Genomic DNA, 15,434 nt, shown 5'->3' on the forward strand with positions numbered 1-15,434 from the left:
GAAGCGTGTGTAAGTTATTAAAACTTGGTTATTAACTAATCATTAATAACTCAAGTGTTAAAGGGGCTATTGTGAGGTTATGAGGACCCAAGAGCCCGAAGACCCGAAGAAGGGAAGGTCGACATGCAGTAGGTAAGATGGAGCAAAGGAGTAAGGGAAGTTACACGAAAAATACCCGAAGATGACGTGGCATGGGCATTGCCGACATAAGGGTTACAAATATCCGAAGGTGGTAGGCTCATTTTAGAGGGATGCATTAAATGCGGCAACATGACCATTCTGGCCGCATTAATTGGAAGATACCGGTTCAATCCGTTGCATTAATGTGGATATGACTGAAACAGTGTTGAACGCAAAGTTAGAACCTCGCTCCAATTAAACAGACAGGTGTCAGAGGGAAAAACATAGTAGATTGTGAGGTGTAGGGCCATGATGAAAGGAGCAAATAGTATAAATAAGAGTCGAGACACTATAGAAGGGGGATTTTTGTTGTTGAACCCTCTCTACCAAATGTATTGTATGAGGACCTTAAGTGAATAAAGAAGCAGCCACGTTTTAAGCTAGTTTTATGAGTTTTTGGTCCTTACAGCATCTGTTAACATGACTCTTTTTTCTATTTATTTGTTTTTTTTTTTTTGGATTAGTATTATAATGTTTAAAAGTGAGATAGAGATTGTGGCCTAAATTTTAAACTGAATTGAGAAGATAAAGGAAAAATGCTAAAATTTAGGAATAGTAAATTATTCATTTTAACTATTTTGTGTTTTTTAATTTAAAATTATTTAGATAAAAGATAAGAGTATTTTAGAGAGTTTAAGAATTTGTGTGAGGATATTTTAGTATGCAAAATGTTGAAACTCAAACAAATAATCGTGTTATTAATAGTATAGATAAAGTGGTAATTCCAAATTTAATTCAAACTCCAAAATCTTTAAAAATTTTAGGACTAATATGTCTAATAAGTTCATGTTTAACTGTTTAAGAAGAAGCCGTGTATTAGAATGGTCAAACTTCAACGTGCATTAAATTTCTATCTAGTAATTAAGATTTTATGCTTAAAAAAAAGGTTTTTATGCATACCAAAGAAGTCGTAAGTATATACCACCGCACACTCTTGATGCAATGATCATTTTATAAGTATAAGCACAATGATCACTTTAGGAAAGAGTTTCACACACATATTCACTTAAATTAGGTTATGGTAAAATTTCTATCTTTGTATTAAAATAAAAAAAAATACTGTTAAGTATAAGAAATAAGTGTCTAACTTCAACATGCATATTGTGTAACTAACAATTAAGATTCTAAAAAAAAATAAAAAATAAAACTTACAATTAAGGTTTTATAAATTTATGCTTAAAAAAAAACGTTTTTATGTATACCCAAGAAGCGGTACATATTGGGGAAAAAAAAAAGTCTAACTTTGATGTGAATTAATTGTATAACTAACAGTAAAAATTAAGAACAAATTAACAAGAAGTAAGAGAATGTTTAGTAACTGTTTTTTTCTCTTATATTTTGTTTCTAAAAATAATTTTCTATTTTTGAAATTAAAAAACTTGTTTGGTAACCCAAAATAGATAGAAAACAAAAACTGTTCTCAAAACTCAATTTATGAAATAAATTGAAAACATGCAAAAGACTCTTTTCAGTTTCTATTTTTCAAAAGTCAATGAAAACACGCATTTGAGTTAATGGATCTGTGTCATTTAATGAGTTAACATTAAAGTTCAAATCTTAGTAACAACATATTTTAGTATTTTTTATTTTTTCTTCAAAAAACTATTTTTTTAATTTCAACGAACAAAAAATATTTTTTATTTCAAAAATACAAGAAAATTATTTTTTTTATATTCCCGGAATTAAGTTTTTGAAAATAGAAAACAAAAACTATTATCAAACATAACCTAAGCTTTTTTGTGTTTATCCTTTTTTTTTTTTTTTTTGAGAATGGGTTTATCCCTAAAATTGATAAAGCAATAGAAGAATAGTTTTTTGATTAAAAGCAATAGAAGAATAGTTGATAAATGATAATTATAAGAGCAAGTATAAAGTGAATAATGTTGTGTTCCACACCAATTTACGTGCGGCCCTTGCTTTCATTTCATTTATATAGACTTCCGTAGAATTTCCTATAAAAAAAATTTTAAAGAAAAAACTTACAGAGAATTTGAATTAAAAAAAAAAAAAATCGGTTGTATCTTGTCTAACGTCTAATTGTACCAATTGATAAACAATTGAAAGTCTCTTTTTCCCATCGAAACTCTCTATCCATATCCCTATAAAAAGTACAACTCTACCTTTATTTGATATTTCTGGTGATAAGGTACGTGCCACAATGCAGTGTTTAGAAGAGATAAAAAGACTCAGTTTAGAAGATATGAAAAGACTTGATGAGCAACTTGAGAGGGAGTTTCATCGTATGGAAAGCAAGATTCATGATGTGGAAAACAAGTTGAGGTTGGTAGCGAAACACAAGGTATTCTCTATTTTTAGCTTCTTTTTTTTTTTTTTTTTTTTCTAAAATGTGTTTCAATTATATAATTTAATTAGTTTGTTTCCGTTTTATTGGCAATGGCAGAGAGAATTGGAAGAATTTCAAATAGGATCCTTAACCTTTTAAAGGACATTGATGCCGGATGTGCAATTGAGTTGGAGATGGTGAGCATTCATGCCAGACAAGCAATTGAGTTGGTGATACATGCAATGGAGTTGGATATGGTGCGCATGAAAGAGGACGAGTTGTGGAAGCATTAGCTAGTTAAACTAGCGTTCCTTTTTTGATTGTTTAAACTGTCTATTTTTGTGATTTCTTCCATATCTTAGTTGTTTGGTTAATAACAATACTTGGATTGCAATTTTAGCATTAGAGAAAGAGATCTCCGAGTGATTATTTTCAACGTGTACGTAGGAATGTTCATCCTTACTGGAGAGGAGACAGAGTAGGATTTTACAAAGTAGAGTGAATTATGCAGTAAATTTTTTTTAAAAAATTTAAATCTGGTTTTTTTTTTTCACTAAACACATTATATTTAATATGTTAAAAATATAAACACATTTTCACCAAAAAAAAGAAATCTACAAAGGTGCAAAATATATAATACTTCATCCGTACTCAATAGTACCTGTACCATTTTAAAAATAAATAACCATACGGGTACCTCTGTCATCAAAGAACCTTACTATACGACCCAGCAAGCTCGATCAACAACGCCAATGCCTCATCAACGTTATCATCTCTCATAAGAGGTCTTGCAACCAACTCCAATCAGAAGAGACCTATAAGCGCGTTGTTGCTTTGAGGCTCGTTAAGGCCCCCAAAAACACAAAAAACAAAATAGGTTTCTAGTATTGTTGATTTGACCGTATCAACCCGTACAAAAATGAAACTTATTTTACTTTTGAGTTCTACTCATACTCCAGAGCTGAACTGAAAGGTCTATTATTTTATAATAAATTAATAATAATAGTGGACAAGTTAGTTCTCAAAAATAAAGGTTGTCTAGCCGATTTGTTTCATTTGACAAAGAAATAAAAAGTAACTGATACGATTAGTATCAAGTCTACCAATCTCTCAAAAAAAAAAAAAAATTCAGATCTACCGGGACCACTTCTACTCTTAATCATGTACAGCGCGGATCACCACACTACTCTAAAGCATTAAGCTGAGGTTTTTTTTTTTTAATTTTTAATAAATATCCATAACTTTTTGCAGAACTATTAACTTTGATGTTGCTACTCTTAATCATGTACAGCGTGGATCCCCACACTACTCTAAAGCATTAAGCTGAGGTTTTTTTTTTTTTTTTTTAAATTTTTTATAATAAATATCCATAACTTTTTGCAGAACTACTAACTTTGATGTTGCAGATTGGTCCATAATGAAAGTGGTATCAATCAATGATCTCTTTTTCATTCACAATTTGCCAATGTAGCAAATTTCGAAGCTGAGTTGTGAAAAGGTCAGTGTAGTAAATATTAGACTGGTACCCGTCGACATATACTGTATTGATACGTATACCGATATTAAAATATCAACATTTTGTATCAGTTTAAATACTGGTTGTACCAGTCATACCGGCTAATTTTAGACAATACTGGCTGGTACAGAAAATTTTTTTTTTTTTTTTGAATTTTTGTAAGGGTAAAATGGTAACTTATTTGCATTATTTACTCTCTTAGTATACAATGAACAATTAAGTTTTCTATTTTTTATATTGTGTTTTTTTTTTCTTATAATTAATTCTAAAGTTTAAAACTATAATTAGTTTGTTTTGAATTAAGGTAATGTTTTATGGTAAACTTTTATATTTATTATAACACACACATATATACGTGTGTGTGTGTATATATATTTATAAATATAAAAAATAACGGTAAATTCGAAACGGTACACCGGTATTGACCGGTACAGAAATATATCGTTCTACTGGTCAAATCGGTACCGCCTCTAATGCGAGATTGACTCTCTTGAAAAAGAGACTGAAAAACTATCCTCAACATTGCTCCGTTCCAAAAGCATCATAACCCCTGATACGCAACCCCAACATAACGATTGCACATGCAAATGTGTGCGCCTCTGCTTCGATGATTACAAGACTGGACAGGAAACAAGTTGAATCCAATTTTTGCATATACATGCCTCCATTAGGGAGCATAAATCGGTTCTAGTTACATAATTCACCCTCTCGCAAAATGAGTCTTGCACATGTCCTTGTGTGAGGAGGCGGTATAATAAACTGGGTGTGCAATAATTTCACCTACAAAGCCTTGGCAGTTCCAACAACTTGTGCAGAGCAACAGACGTTTTCTGAGGCCAATATACAGAAAAAAGGTGTCTGTATAAATAAACAAGATGAATTCAAATACCCTTGCATGAACCCTATATATTGGTTAAACCATGCAAGCATCCTCAGCTAAGTTCTGCAGTAAAGCAATTTCATCAATTTATTTATGTACTTCTTAGAAAAAGTATATTTAAATTACAAAACAGAATCTTTAGAAACTACTGGATATGCAATCAAACACTAGAAAATAAAGCTTTGGAAGATATTAATAACTTGTCATGTTGAGGGCTATGAGACTATAAAATTCATAATTGAATTGACTTAAAAAACCCCAGCAACTTCACATACAACAAAGCTCACTCATGGTCATGAGCGGTCCCTAGGTTCCAGGGCAGCAATTTCTCTCACTACTTGAGCCTTGTCAGCCTCAAACTGTTCATCCTCTGCAATAGCAAACTATTATGGTAAACATGGTGCCAATTAACAATCCAACTTTCAAATTATCGTTGATAATAAAATGACTTTTACCCTTATCAGTTTTGAAATCGGCAAATAGCCTTAGAAGCTTGCTTCTATTAGCAACAAGTATGCTGATGATGTCGGGAGGTTTATTTTGATTAGCAGCAAATAGCTGTAGCAATGTAAACATGTGAACATAAATAAAAGAAGGAGCACTTAACAGATCATTAGTTTAAAATGCAGCCTAATCCAAAATATATTACCTTAAACACATGAAATGCTTCTATCTGGATGGTCTTGCTCGACTCCTGCAAATGAGGAAATCCACAATTTTACAATGCCAGTTTTGGTTAAACAAAGATTAGATATTCGAACTTCTATTTTGGGTGATAAATTAGAATAAGATGAATATTCTAACTTTTAATCTCAGTAATTTGAAACTTTACACTACGTTAGAAGTGGAGATGGTACATCTAGGTCAGATGTCTGGGGAAAATGAAAATGTTGGCATATTGGCAAGAGCCATAAAAGATGAAAACATTATCATCTCAACAGGAGGCCCATCATATATTTAGAGGGCCATTGTCATTTACTAACATAAAGACAAAAAAAAGAATATGAAATGAATCATAAACTGCTGTAAAATAATTGTGATTTTAAAGAAAATATGGTTTTACTAAGCAATCAGATAGATTATCATACTCTAAGAAGATTCATAAGAATCCTCAAGTTGTCCCTTGAGCTCACGTATCGGGTCATTATGACTGAATTCGAACGATCTAGTAGCATATCTCCCAACAGCTGTAACAAATAAAAAGGCCCTATTAGCATATTATATAATGTCAGAAGTACTAGCAACAATTCCACAAAGACCAATGAGAAAAGAAAAATTCTCTGGAACACTACAAACGGAAAAAAGGAAAGAAAATCGTAGACTTAAAAGGATTATATTTTCAATGAGGAGAAAACATTCCTAGCTCTGAAATCTACTTGTTTTCTTCATTTGGTTCATATATTTTTCCTTTTAAATAGTTGGGTCAAATGTCAAGTAGTGATCATACCTTGACAGCTTGTCGCCTGGTGATGTAATTAGAAGATTCTAAGAGCTTTGAGTTGTACTCCGCGAAAAACTGGAAAAAAGAAAAAAGAAAAAAGGAGAAATATCAAGTTGTGATCAATCAAAAACCGTAGGTACCTGGCCTCGAGGGTAACAAACTTAGCTCCCGTTAGACTACTTGGTTGAACAATTAAATTCACTCTTTCCCAATAACTTAAGCATCCAGAATAAGTCATCATTTATTATAGTATCAAAGTAGGTGATTCTGAGTTCAAATCCTATCTCCACTTAATACCCATTTAGAGTTAAAATACCACATGCAGGACTTCATTAAAGAAGAGTCTAGGCCCAAACATGACAGAAGCGTTAGAATATTGATTAAATGATAATACAAACCCATTTCCATCAACTTAGGCTTTTGGGGTCAGTAGTAATTTATCAACACCTCATTGGCAGGAGTTTCCAAACTTGGCACTTAACATAAGCAACAAAAATAGCATGAAGTTTGGAAACAAAAAGTTGATATGCAAATAATGAGTTTTTATGCTAGCCACACCCAAATGCTAAAGCCCGTTGAAAGTTGATCATATCAAAGATGAGATCTTACGAAAATGAAGTTGTACTGCAATGGCAAGTGCCTTCCACTAAAAGCAATAGGTTGGGGGGTTTAAGTCGAAGAATTAGCCTCTCCAATAAATTGGGAGTGAGGCTGTCTACCATGAATTCTCTCAAACCTTGCAGAAGTGGGAGTTTTGTACGCAAGTACAACCTTTTATAAGATCTTACGAGACAAATGAGCAACAAAAACAGAGCCAAAAGTAAACAACCAAGTGGATGAACTAAGTCGTAGGTCTTATAGTTATTTTTTTCACCTCCAAGATATGATATGTTTTTTTTTTAATACATCGATAATTGGGGTTGGAGGTACTTAAAACTTGGATGTCCCTATTAAAAAAACACCAAAAGGTGCTAGTTGAGATACAAGGCTCTTGGCATGATATACTATGTATTTTAAGCGTGATGAATGGAGGCAACAATAAGTTATAATATCACAGAATCATTGCCTGAATGGTATTACAGTTCTTACCCATGTATATATATATACACACTTAAGTATCCTTTATGGATTTTTTCAGTTGATCATGCATCATATAGCTTCTTCTCATGTTAGTGTGTGTATATGTAAAAACATGCAACCAAAGGTAAAAATGTTTACCCAGTTAGTTACCAAAAAAAAAAAATGTTTACCCAATCATAATTCTTAGAAAGAAACTCAGCAACAGTTGATTTATGCCTGGTCAAGAGCTCCTGCAACAAAATGTTACAATAGTGTCAGAATGACCCCTTAGTGAAATAGTGAAAGAACTATGATACCAAATAGAAAATTATATCAAGCATTAAATATGTTCAACATTAATAGAAGTAGTGAAAAAGAACAAGTAAATTATGGAAGTAACAAGAAATATGATTTCAGACAGAGTAGAATAGCATATAAGAGTACATGTGGTTGACCTTGACTAGCTTGTTGAGGTTATATAGCCGACCTCAAAATTTTGAGACTAAGGCTTAATTGTTATTGTTGTTTTCAATATGTTCAAAACTTTGTCCAAATGGAGTGCAGCAAGTGGGAGTCTAGTTAAAGGAAGGGCTCCTAACTTCAGAAATTGGATCATAGTGATTAAGGCACAAAATTTATGATTCATGACTAGTTCTGTCACTTGAACTTAACCTTAAAAGTTGTAGCAGCATCTGCAGCAATGTCGAAATGTGGGAGTTGTATATAATCAAAAAACTTCTTCATGTGCTGAGATTCCAAAACATATCTACAATTAAACCGGAAAAATCCAATGAGTCATAAGAGTTTATTATAGACAAACACCATAAAAATTAGGCTCAAAATAATTTGAAATTTGACCAAAACTGCAACAGAATATATAGATCTAATTGTGTTAAATAGCATATTGAATGATAGCATGATATCCACACCAATTTGGTAGACATGCCTAAGAACTTTATCCAAGAAGGATATCTACAGAACAAAACTTGTAAAAACTTAATTGCTCAAGAATTTAGTGATGTAATGGCTTAGAAAGGCAATCAGCCAATTTCTTTTTACTCACCTTGCAACAGTTTGGTGACGTATGCACTCCCTCAACATTGCACTATAGTGCAAAGCCATGTCTGTATTTTCATAACTATAGGAAACAACATTCTACCATTAGAACATGAAAATTTATATGGGAAAATAAGAAAACAGCAGTTTTGAAAACCCTAGACATTCTAAACAACAGATTCTAACAACCCAAAGTGAATATATTTTTCTTCTTCTTTTTCCGCTGAATATTCAAAATGATTATCTAAGAGCATCTAACAATAATGTGAATATCCAATAATTATAGAATAATTAATAAGCCCAAAGCCTTAACAAAAAATTTCTCACTTTCATGCCCTGTTTCCAGGGAACTCCCTTTCCCCCAACCCTCCACAAGGAAAGTAAAGAAGGAAGGTATAACAATGTGTGAATAGCAGATAATTAAAGAGTAATTAATATGCCCAAAGCCTTAACAAAAATTTTCTCACTTTCATTCTCTATTTCCAGGGAACTCCCTTTCCCCCAACCCTCCACAAGGAAAGTAAAGAAGGAAAGAAAAGGATGAAACCTCTCACTGCATGTTTGATGAACCATATGAGAGGTTTGTAAAACACCCTAGTTTAGAGTATCTAGTCTAGACCAACTGCTTGATGCTAAGAGCATTAGTATCAGTTTACCTAAAATTTTCCCCCTATTTTAGGATAAGAATCTACTTTATCTATTTTAGCTAATCACTTTTCCTTACATCAAATTCCCTATTTTAAACCCTATTTCGTTTAAATATTACTTCTTCATTCAGTTTTTATTATTTCTCTCACCCTAAAATAGGGCACGGGTAGGGAGGCTAATGAGGATTGTTTTTTGGGTGATTTTTGGTTTTGCTTACCTCTATTGACCCCTTGCCCTAAATTAGGGAAGTTGCTACCAATGCTCTTATAAACCCAGAGGTCCCAAACCACTTCAAAGTTCAGTTTATTTGTGTATTTTTTTTTTCCCGTCCATAACCAAAGTGAACCAAATCCTTGGTTTGCCAAAAATAGAAACTTGCAAATTAACTCGGTGGATGAAAATGATATAATTAGTTTTGACCAAGGAATACCCCAGAGCAATGATGTGACTATCCAGTTCAAGAAAAAAGCTAACATGGGTCAAATGAGAGAGAGAGAGAGAGAGAGAGAGAGAGAGTTCTAAAACTCTAAACAGCAGACTCCCAAAGAACAGATTATAACAAATCAAAATGATTGTCCAACAAAATAAGTATGAAAAGATGTTATTATGAATGCTAAAAGCATCCAACAACAGTGTAAATGGCTGACAATTAAAGAGATCAGTAAATTAATAAGCACAAAGCCTTGACACAAATTTTTTCAATTTTTAATCTCTATTTCCAGGGAACTCCCATCTTCCCACTCCCATAATATAAAATTAAGGAAAGAAAGGGCTGAAAACCTCTCACTGCATGTTTGATTAACGGTGTGAGCTCTAGCTATTAATCACCCATATTTTAACCCATAAGTACTTGGCCAATGGTAACCCTACCATCTACATAGACTCTTCCGATAGTGGCTTACCCGGCTATCAAAATATCCATTAGGTCTAAGTTTGCTTCCAAGTAATCAGATGCAATTAATCTTGAATTAACTTGCTGCCTTTGCAAATTTGCAACAACTTGAGTGGCATCTTTTCGAGCCTGCAAAAGATTATTGTTGTCAAAATTTATGCCAAGCTATGATATGTAGACAAAAACAAGGTGTTAGGTGGTAGTTTTTGGTCCGTTGTTGGGTGCTCCACTTTATTTTCCTGTTAAGGCTATACAGATAACTTAAAAAAAAAAATTCTCAATATTGTAAGTGGATAAGTACAGAACTTACAAAAATCTAGACAAGAGGAAGCCTATATCATATGCGTGTCTTTGTGAATTCATAATATCAAACATATGCATTTAGCTTTGTTTTATTCAAGCAAGTCGAAGATGTGTTTTGAAAAAATCATGAAAATAACAACTATGTATAAATTTCTCATATACATGCATAAAATATATTCATCATTCTAAACACTTTTAAGGTAGAGGTAGATGTGTTCTTTCATAGGTGTCCAAATGAGTTTTGATAGAGGTGGAGATGCAGATCATGTGCTCCAAGGTCAAACTGATCAATTACTTAAAGTTCGCGCATGCTATAAATCATAGGTAATAAGAGAACAGTTGTAATAGAATATATGCCTTGACTCAATACATTCAAAAGTTCATTTCTAAAATCCATACAGTTCAACGTTGGAAATTCAAGGCAAGTATACAAATTTGGTAATCAAGTGCTCAAACAGGAGCCCATTAAACTGAATTAAACCTCAAAAACTAATCCTAAAAAGGCAGCATGCTTACCTCCAAGGTCAGTTTCGGTAGACATAAAATCAGAAGTCGCAGGGTGTCCTCTCTGAAAAACTCTTGAGTCAATTGTGCACAAGCTTCTGAGACTGGCTCGGACTCGCTATTTCCATAAAGAATTGATTTTATCTCCCTGATATTTCTACATAACTCTGACATCTGATGAGAAATGCATCGTTTAAAAGCAAAGTAAATCATAAACACTAGCCAAAACAGAGTGCATTAAATAGGCCAGAATTCCAAAACTCTTTATCTTATGTATTTATCTTCAAGCACATTGATCCCTATTTCAACTATCGAACTTAATTTAAATGATGATTTATGAAAAGTTTTCTTATATACTACATCTACAAACCATGCATTAATGCATCCATAATCACCAACATGAATCAATGGAAACCATGGCTGACACATACTACATTTAAGCTTAGATTCAAACAAATAATGAGAAATTCAAATTCATGTTAATTTGAATTTCTCATTAGAGATTCATTTCCATGATTTTTGCAAAAAAATTAAAACACAAACAAAAAAAAAAAATACCAAATCAGCTGATGCATCTATATGTATTAATAATATCTCAGAAAGGCTTTTGATTTCGATTCTTTTAGTAAGCTAAAATTCCCTCAATTTCACAAGCCTAGAATGAAATTCCAATCACTGAGCCAGATTTTCACTATTTAGCTTAATTTCAGCAAAAAAAAGAAATCACAAAGCAACAAAAATTGAACAAAGATTTTCAATTTCCATTTCCACAATTCTCAGCTGATTGAAACAAAAAAAAAGAAGAAGAAGAGAACATACTGAGGATCCGGTTCGGATCCGAGTTAGGATAAAAACAAGGTAAAGACGGGTTAACCTTCTCTTCGCGCTTGCTTTCGCGAAGATCGGAGGAGGCGCGGTTGGTGTAGAGGAGGAGATCGCGGGTTTGGCGAACGATTTCGGGCGGAGTTCGAGGCTTGGACTTGAAGAGGCCTTTCATCTTCTTGTTGGACAGCTCCGACGGAGACACCGACTTGTTTTTTAGAAGCTGCGGCGCCTGCAGCGGCGTTTGAGAGACTGAGAGCGCCTTAGCCACCCTCCGTGCACTCGCTGGATTTGACACGCAATTTCCTATCGTGACTCACTCTTTCACCTCACTTTTTTTATTTTAGGGTTTACTTTGAGACTTGTTCTTTCTATCTACTTGTCTCTTTCTCTGTTTGGCGTCAAAGACGAAGATGATCACAGAGATAATACATTATTGTCACCCCAAAAAAAAAAAATACAATTTTTTAACAAAACCAAACAAACCCAAAAAAAAAAAAACCGATTATCTGTTGCGTTTTACTAAATACTGTCTGGGGTGGGGGGGGAAGTGGGGAAGACTTCGTGAGATCCAACGGTTGTCAGCTTTGGGCTTTGGATCTTTACTCAAATGGAAGGTCGTTGTTCTGCTTCTAACTTGGACTCACTTGAATATTTTATTTTGAGTAATCCTAAAAAGGTAAATTATTTAAGAAATGATATATCCACAATATTTTTATAATAAAGTTTAAGTGGTAGGTTGTTACTGGTTGTTATTATTGGGATAAAAAAGTAATCTTAGGTTGCGTTTTTTATGGCTTAGAAAGTTAACTTATTTTACTATTAGTTTATTTTTGGTACTACTTATAGGTCTCATTGTACTATTTCAACTAACTTTTATCCTTATCTATAATACTTTCAGTAAAAAGCTAGCTTATGTCCACAATATTTTTACAACAAATTTTAAATGGTAGGTTGTTACTGGTTATTATTAGGACAAAAAAGTAATCTTAGGTTACATGTGTGATGGTTTAAAAAGCTAACTTATTTTTCTATTAACTTATTTTTGCTACTATTCATAGGTTACACTGCACTTTTTGGTACTATTAATGAGTCTCACTATATTATTTCAACTAATTTTTATCTTTATATTTATCTACAATACTTTCGACAAAAAAGTTTTTCAGTTTTAGCTAAATAAATTGTTCTCAAACGAACACTAAGTGCCTGTTTAGATACCGCTTATTTTGCTGAAAACTAAAAATACTATAACAAAATAATTTAAAAACGCGGATCCCAGTATAGACATGACATGACAAGACAAATTGCACCGAAAATAAAACGGTTGGGTGTTGAGCCAAAAAGTTACTAGAATGAATGGCTTATATTTACTTTGATTAAAAAATTATATTTGAATGAATGGTTGGTGTTTAGTATATCTGTGTTGTGAATATATAATAATATAATATTGATTAATACTGTTGAATATTCTGTCTATAATGCTACCTGTGCGTTTATTTTCATTTATGTGCACAGTGTCATAGGTCCCACTAAAAAAAACACCAAATGCAAAACGTGCAATCAGTGCAATCCAAATGTAGACTAAGTATTAGATTTAAATTTGAACTAATAATAACTCACCACCTATAATTTGTTGTGGATGTAGCACCTCTCAAATTATTTTATAACTTTTTTACAAATTATTGATGTGACAAATTTTTACTAGTTCTAACTAGGGCTCATTGCTAACTTCACATTTTTATTTACCAATAATTGTTTGAAAAATGTTAAAGTCACATTAGTAATTTGTAAAAATATTGTAAAATAGTTTATGTGTGTAACATTACTCTTTTATTTTATTTTATTTTTTATTTCATAAAAAAGATACTACTAGAGCATTTGGATAACATTTTTGTAGAAGAATAAAAAAATGGGAAAAAATTGAGTGGATGTAGATTTTGGATTTTTTTTTTATATATTTTAAATCATTTTTCTTCATTTATTCAAGTGAAATCTAAAAAAGTTGTCTATCATAATTAGTATTGTGTGGGTAAAAATGGTCAGAACATGCATTTGGGACTTAGGCCTGATTTGGCGGTATGAGCTTGTTCGAGCAGACCCTTTGAGGCCCACAAGCCAGCTCTTACTAGAAAGGTTAATGAGCTTGTCCGATGAGAGGCATCTCATCGGCTAAGTCAAAGGAAGATCGTATGACACATCATAATATTTAGGGAGAGAATTCTGGAAAGCTTGTTGGATAAAGATGTGTTCCACACGGTTATAGAGAGGGGGAACGTATGAGAAATATCAACGGAAAAGGCTGCTACCACCGCATTAAAGACTCTGCACCTACCTCCCTGGCCGCATTAATGGAGAAATGACCTCTGAACAATAAATGTTCAGCCTTTCAACTATTGTTTGAAGACTTTTAGAAAGTGGTGAATGGGACAAGAATCTAATTGGGTGATCTGTGCTACACGTGGAAGATGAAAGGGAGGAAAAAAGGGATATAAGAAAGAAAAGAGGATGGAAGGAAAGAGGGAGGAAGAGATAGAGAGAGCACTGTACATATTATCTTCAGTCTTAATCTTTTGTTTAAAGAAAGAAAGGCAATACAAGTGATCCTTGGCTTACATCCGAGGAGAGTTTCTGTTATTTTTCATCCATTGGTTGCTTAGGTAGTGGCGATTTAGCCCACCTATCTGTTGTCCAATATCCGTAAAGCCTAGGTTTCAAGCCTACGCTCTATAAATTTCATTGTATAAGGCTCTTTGGGCCTGAGCCCATCACTCGTTTGGGTTCGGGTACAAATTGTGCACTTACAATTGGCGTCGTCTATGGAAAATCTAGTGTGTAAGGAATTGGAACACTATGGCAGGCTCAGATCCGCATCATGTAGAGTCTCAGGGGTCCTAACATGAGGATCACTTCTAACGTCTTGAGTGGGAAAGGGATCGAGAGGGCAGTGTACATACGGTGCACACCGGTGTGAGTCATTCGCGGGATGGAAGCAGAATCCCTTATGAGGACGATGCAAAGGCCATGCAAAGGGAGATCGATCACCTTAAGAAGAGGTTGCGTTGTGCTAGAAGGAGGCGAACACCATCTCTTTCTTATCCTTCCTCTAAGGGCTCCCAAGGCAGTAGTTACAGGCCAAGGTCAAGAATTCGTCCTAGTGATACTTTCTTGTACGAGAAAAACGATCTTCTTGGTCGTAGGGATAAAAAGTCTTCCTCTAGGGGCTTGGGAAATGATGCTATGAGCAGGGCGTTGTACCAAATCACCAAGTCACCTTTCTCACACAAGATCAAAAAGGGAAAGCTTTCACGACAGTTCACTTAACCCACGTTCACCATCTATAATGGAAAAATAGACCTAGTGGAGCATGTGAGTCATTTCAATCAGAGGATGGCGGTATACTCCAAGAATGAAACCTTAATGTGCAAAGTCTTCCTCTTTAGCTTGGGACCTGTTGCTATGAGATGGTTTAATAGCCTGAAGGCAGGTTCTTTCGATTCCTTCATAGAGCTCACTAGGGCATTTGGGTCTTGGTTCATTACATGCAATAGAGTTCCTCGGCCTTTGAACTCGTTATTATCTATGGCCATGAGGGAAGGAGAGACATTGAAAACGTATTCTGATAGATACTGGGAGATGTTTAATAAAATTGATGGCGATTTTGACGAGGTGGTGATTAACACTTTTAAGGTGGGCCTCCCAACTGATCATGACTTAAGGAAATCTTTGACCAAAAAGCCTGTACGGAGTGTACGGCGGCTCATGGATCGTATTGACGAGAACAAAAGAATTGAGGAAGATCAACAGTAAGGTAGGGGGAAGGTGAAGGTTATCCCACAAAAGAGGAGAGAT

At 33.8% G+C, this 15,434-nt stretch overlaps 1 protein-coding gene across 3 annotated transcripts; it reads right to left on the minus strand.

Moving 5' to 3' along the window:
- Nucleotides 1-4,606: 4,606 nt before the first annotated feature.
- Nucleotides 4,607-12,073, minus strand: LOC142636149 (putative MO25-like protein At5g47540). Of its 3 annotated transcripts, none has more exons than XM_075810254.1 (12): nucleotides 11,638-12,073; nucleotides 10,776-10,937; nucleotides 9,967-10,085; nucleotides 8,424-8,498; nucleotides 8,033-8,126; nucleotides 7,552-7,611; nucleotides 6,308-6,376; nucleotides 5,949-6,047; nucleotides 5,510-5,554; nucleotides 5,316-5,418; nucleotides 5,136-5,230; nucleotides 4,607-4,810 (listed from the first exon to the last, which is right to left on the minus strand). In XM_075810254.1, the coding sequence occupies exons 1-11, from the start codon at nucleotides 11,758-11,760 to the stop codon at nucleotides 5,154-5,156; spliced, it is 1,026 nt and encodes a 341-aa protein (XP_075666369.1). In that variant the 5' UTR covers nucleotides 11,761-12,073; the 3' UTR covers nucleotides 4,607-4,810; nucleotides 5,136-5,153. The 3 variants fall into 3 exon arrangements, with proteins under 3 accessions (XP_075666369.1, XP_075666370.1, XP_075666368.1); XM_075810255.1 differs by having other exon boundaries at nucleotides 4,806-4,923; XM_075810253.1 differs by lacking the exon at nucleotides 4,607-4,810 and having other exon boundaries at nucleotides 4,925-5,230.
- Between the last annotated feature and the right edge of the window lie 3,361 nt (nucleotides 12,074-15,434).

Source organism: Castanea sativa, chromosome 5 (genome assembly GCF_040712315.1).
Source record: "Castanea sativa cultivar Marrone di Chiusa Pesio chromosome 5, ASM4071231v1".
NCBI lineage: Eukaryota > Viridiplantae > Streptophyta > Magnoliopsida > Fagales > Fagaceae > Castanea > Castanea sativa.

Bases quoted from the DNA above. Each gene is read 5' to 3' on its own strand.
- LOC142636149 (XM_075810254.1), bottom strand. From the start codon at position 11,760: ATGAAAGGCCTCTTCAAGTCCAAGCCTCGAACTCCGCCCGAAATCGTT. The intron at 7,612-8,032 runs GTTAAGTTCAAG...ATTTTGTTGCAG, and splicing joins ATGCTGCTACAACTTTTAAG to GAGCTCTTGACCAGGCATAA. The intron at 6,377-7,551 runs GTAAACATTTTT...TCTTTTTTCCAG, and splicing joins TTTCTAAGAATTATGATTGG to TTTTTCGCGGAGTACAACTC.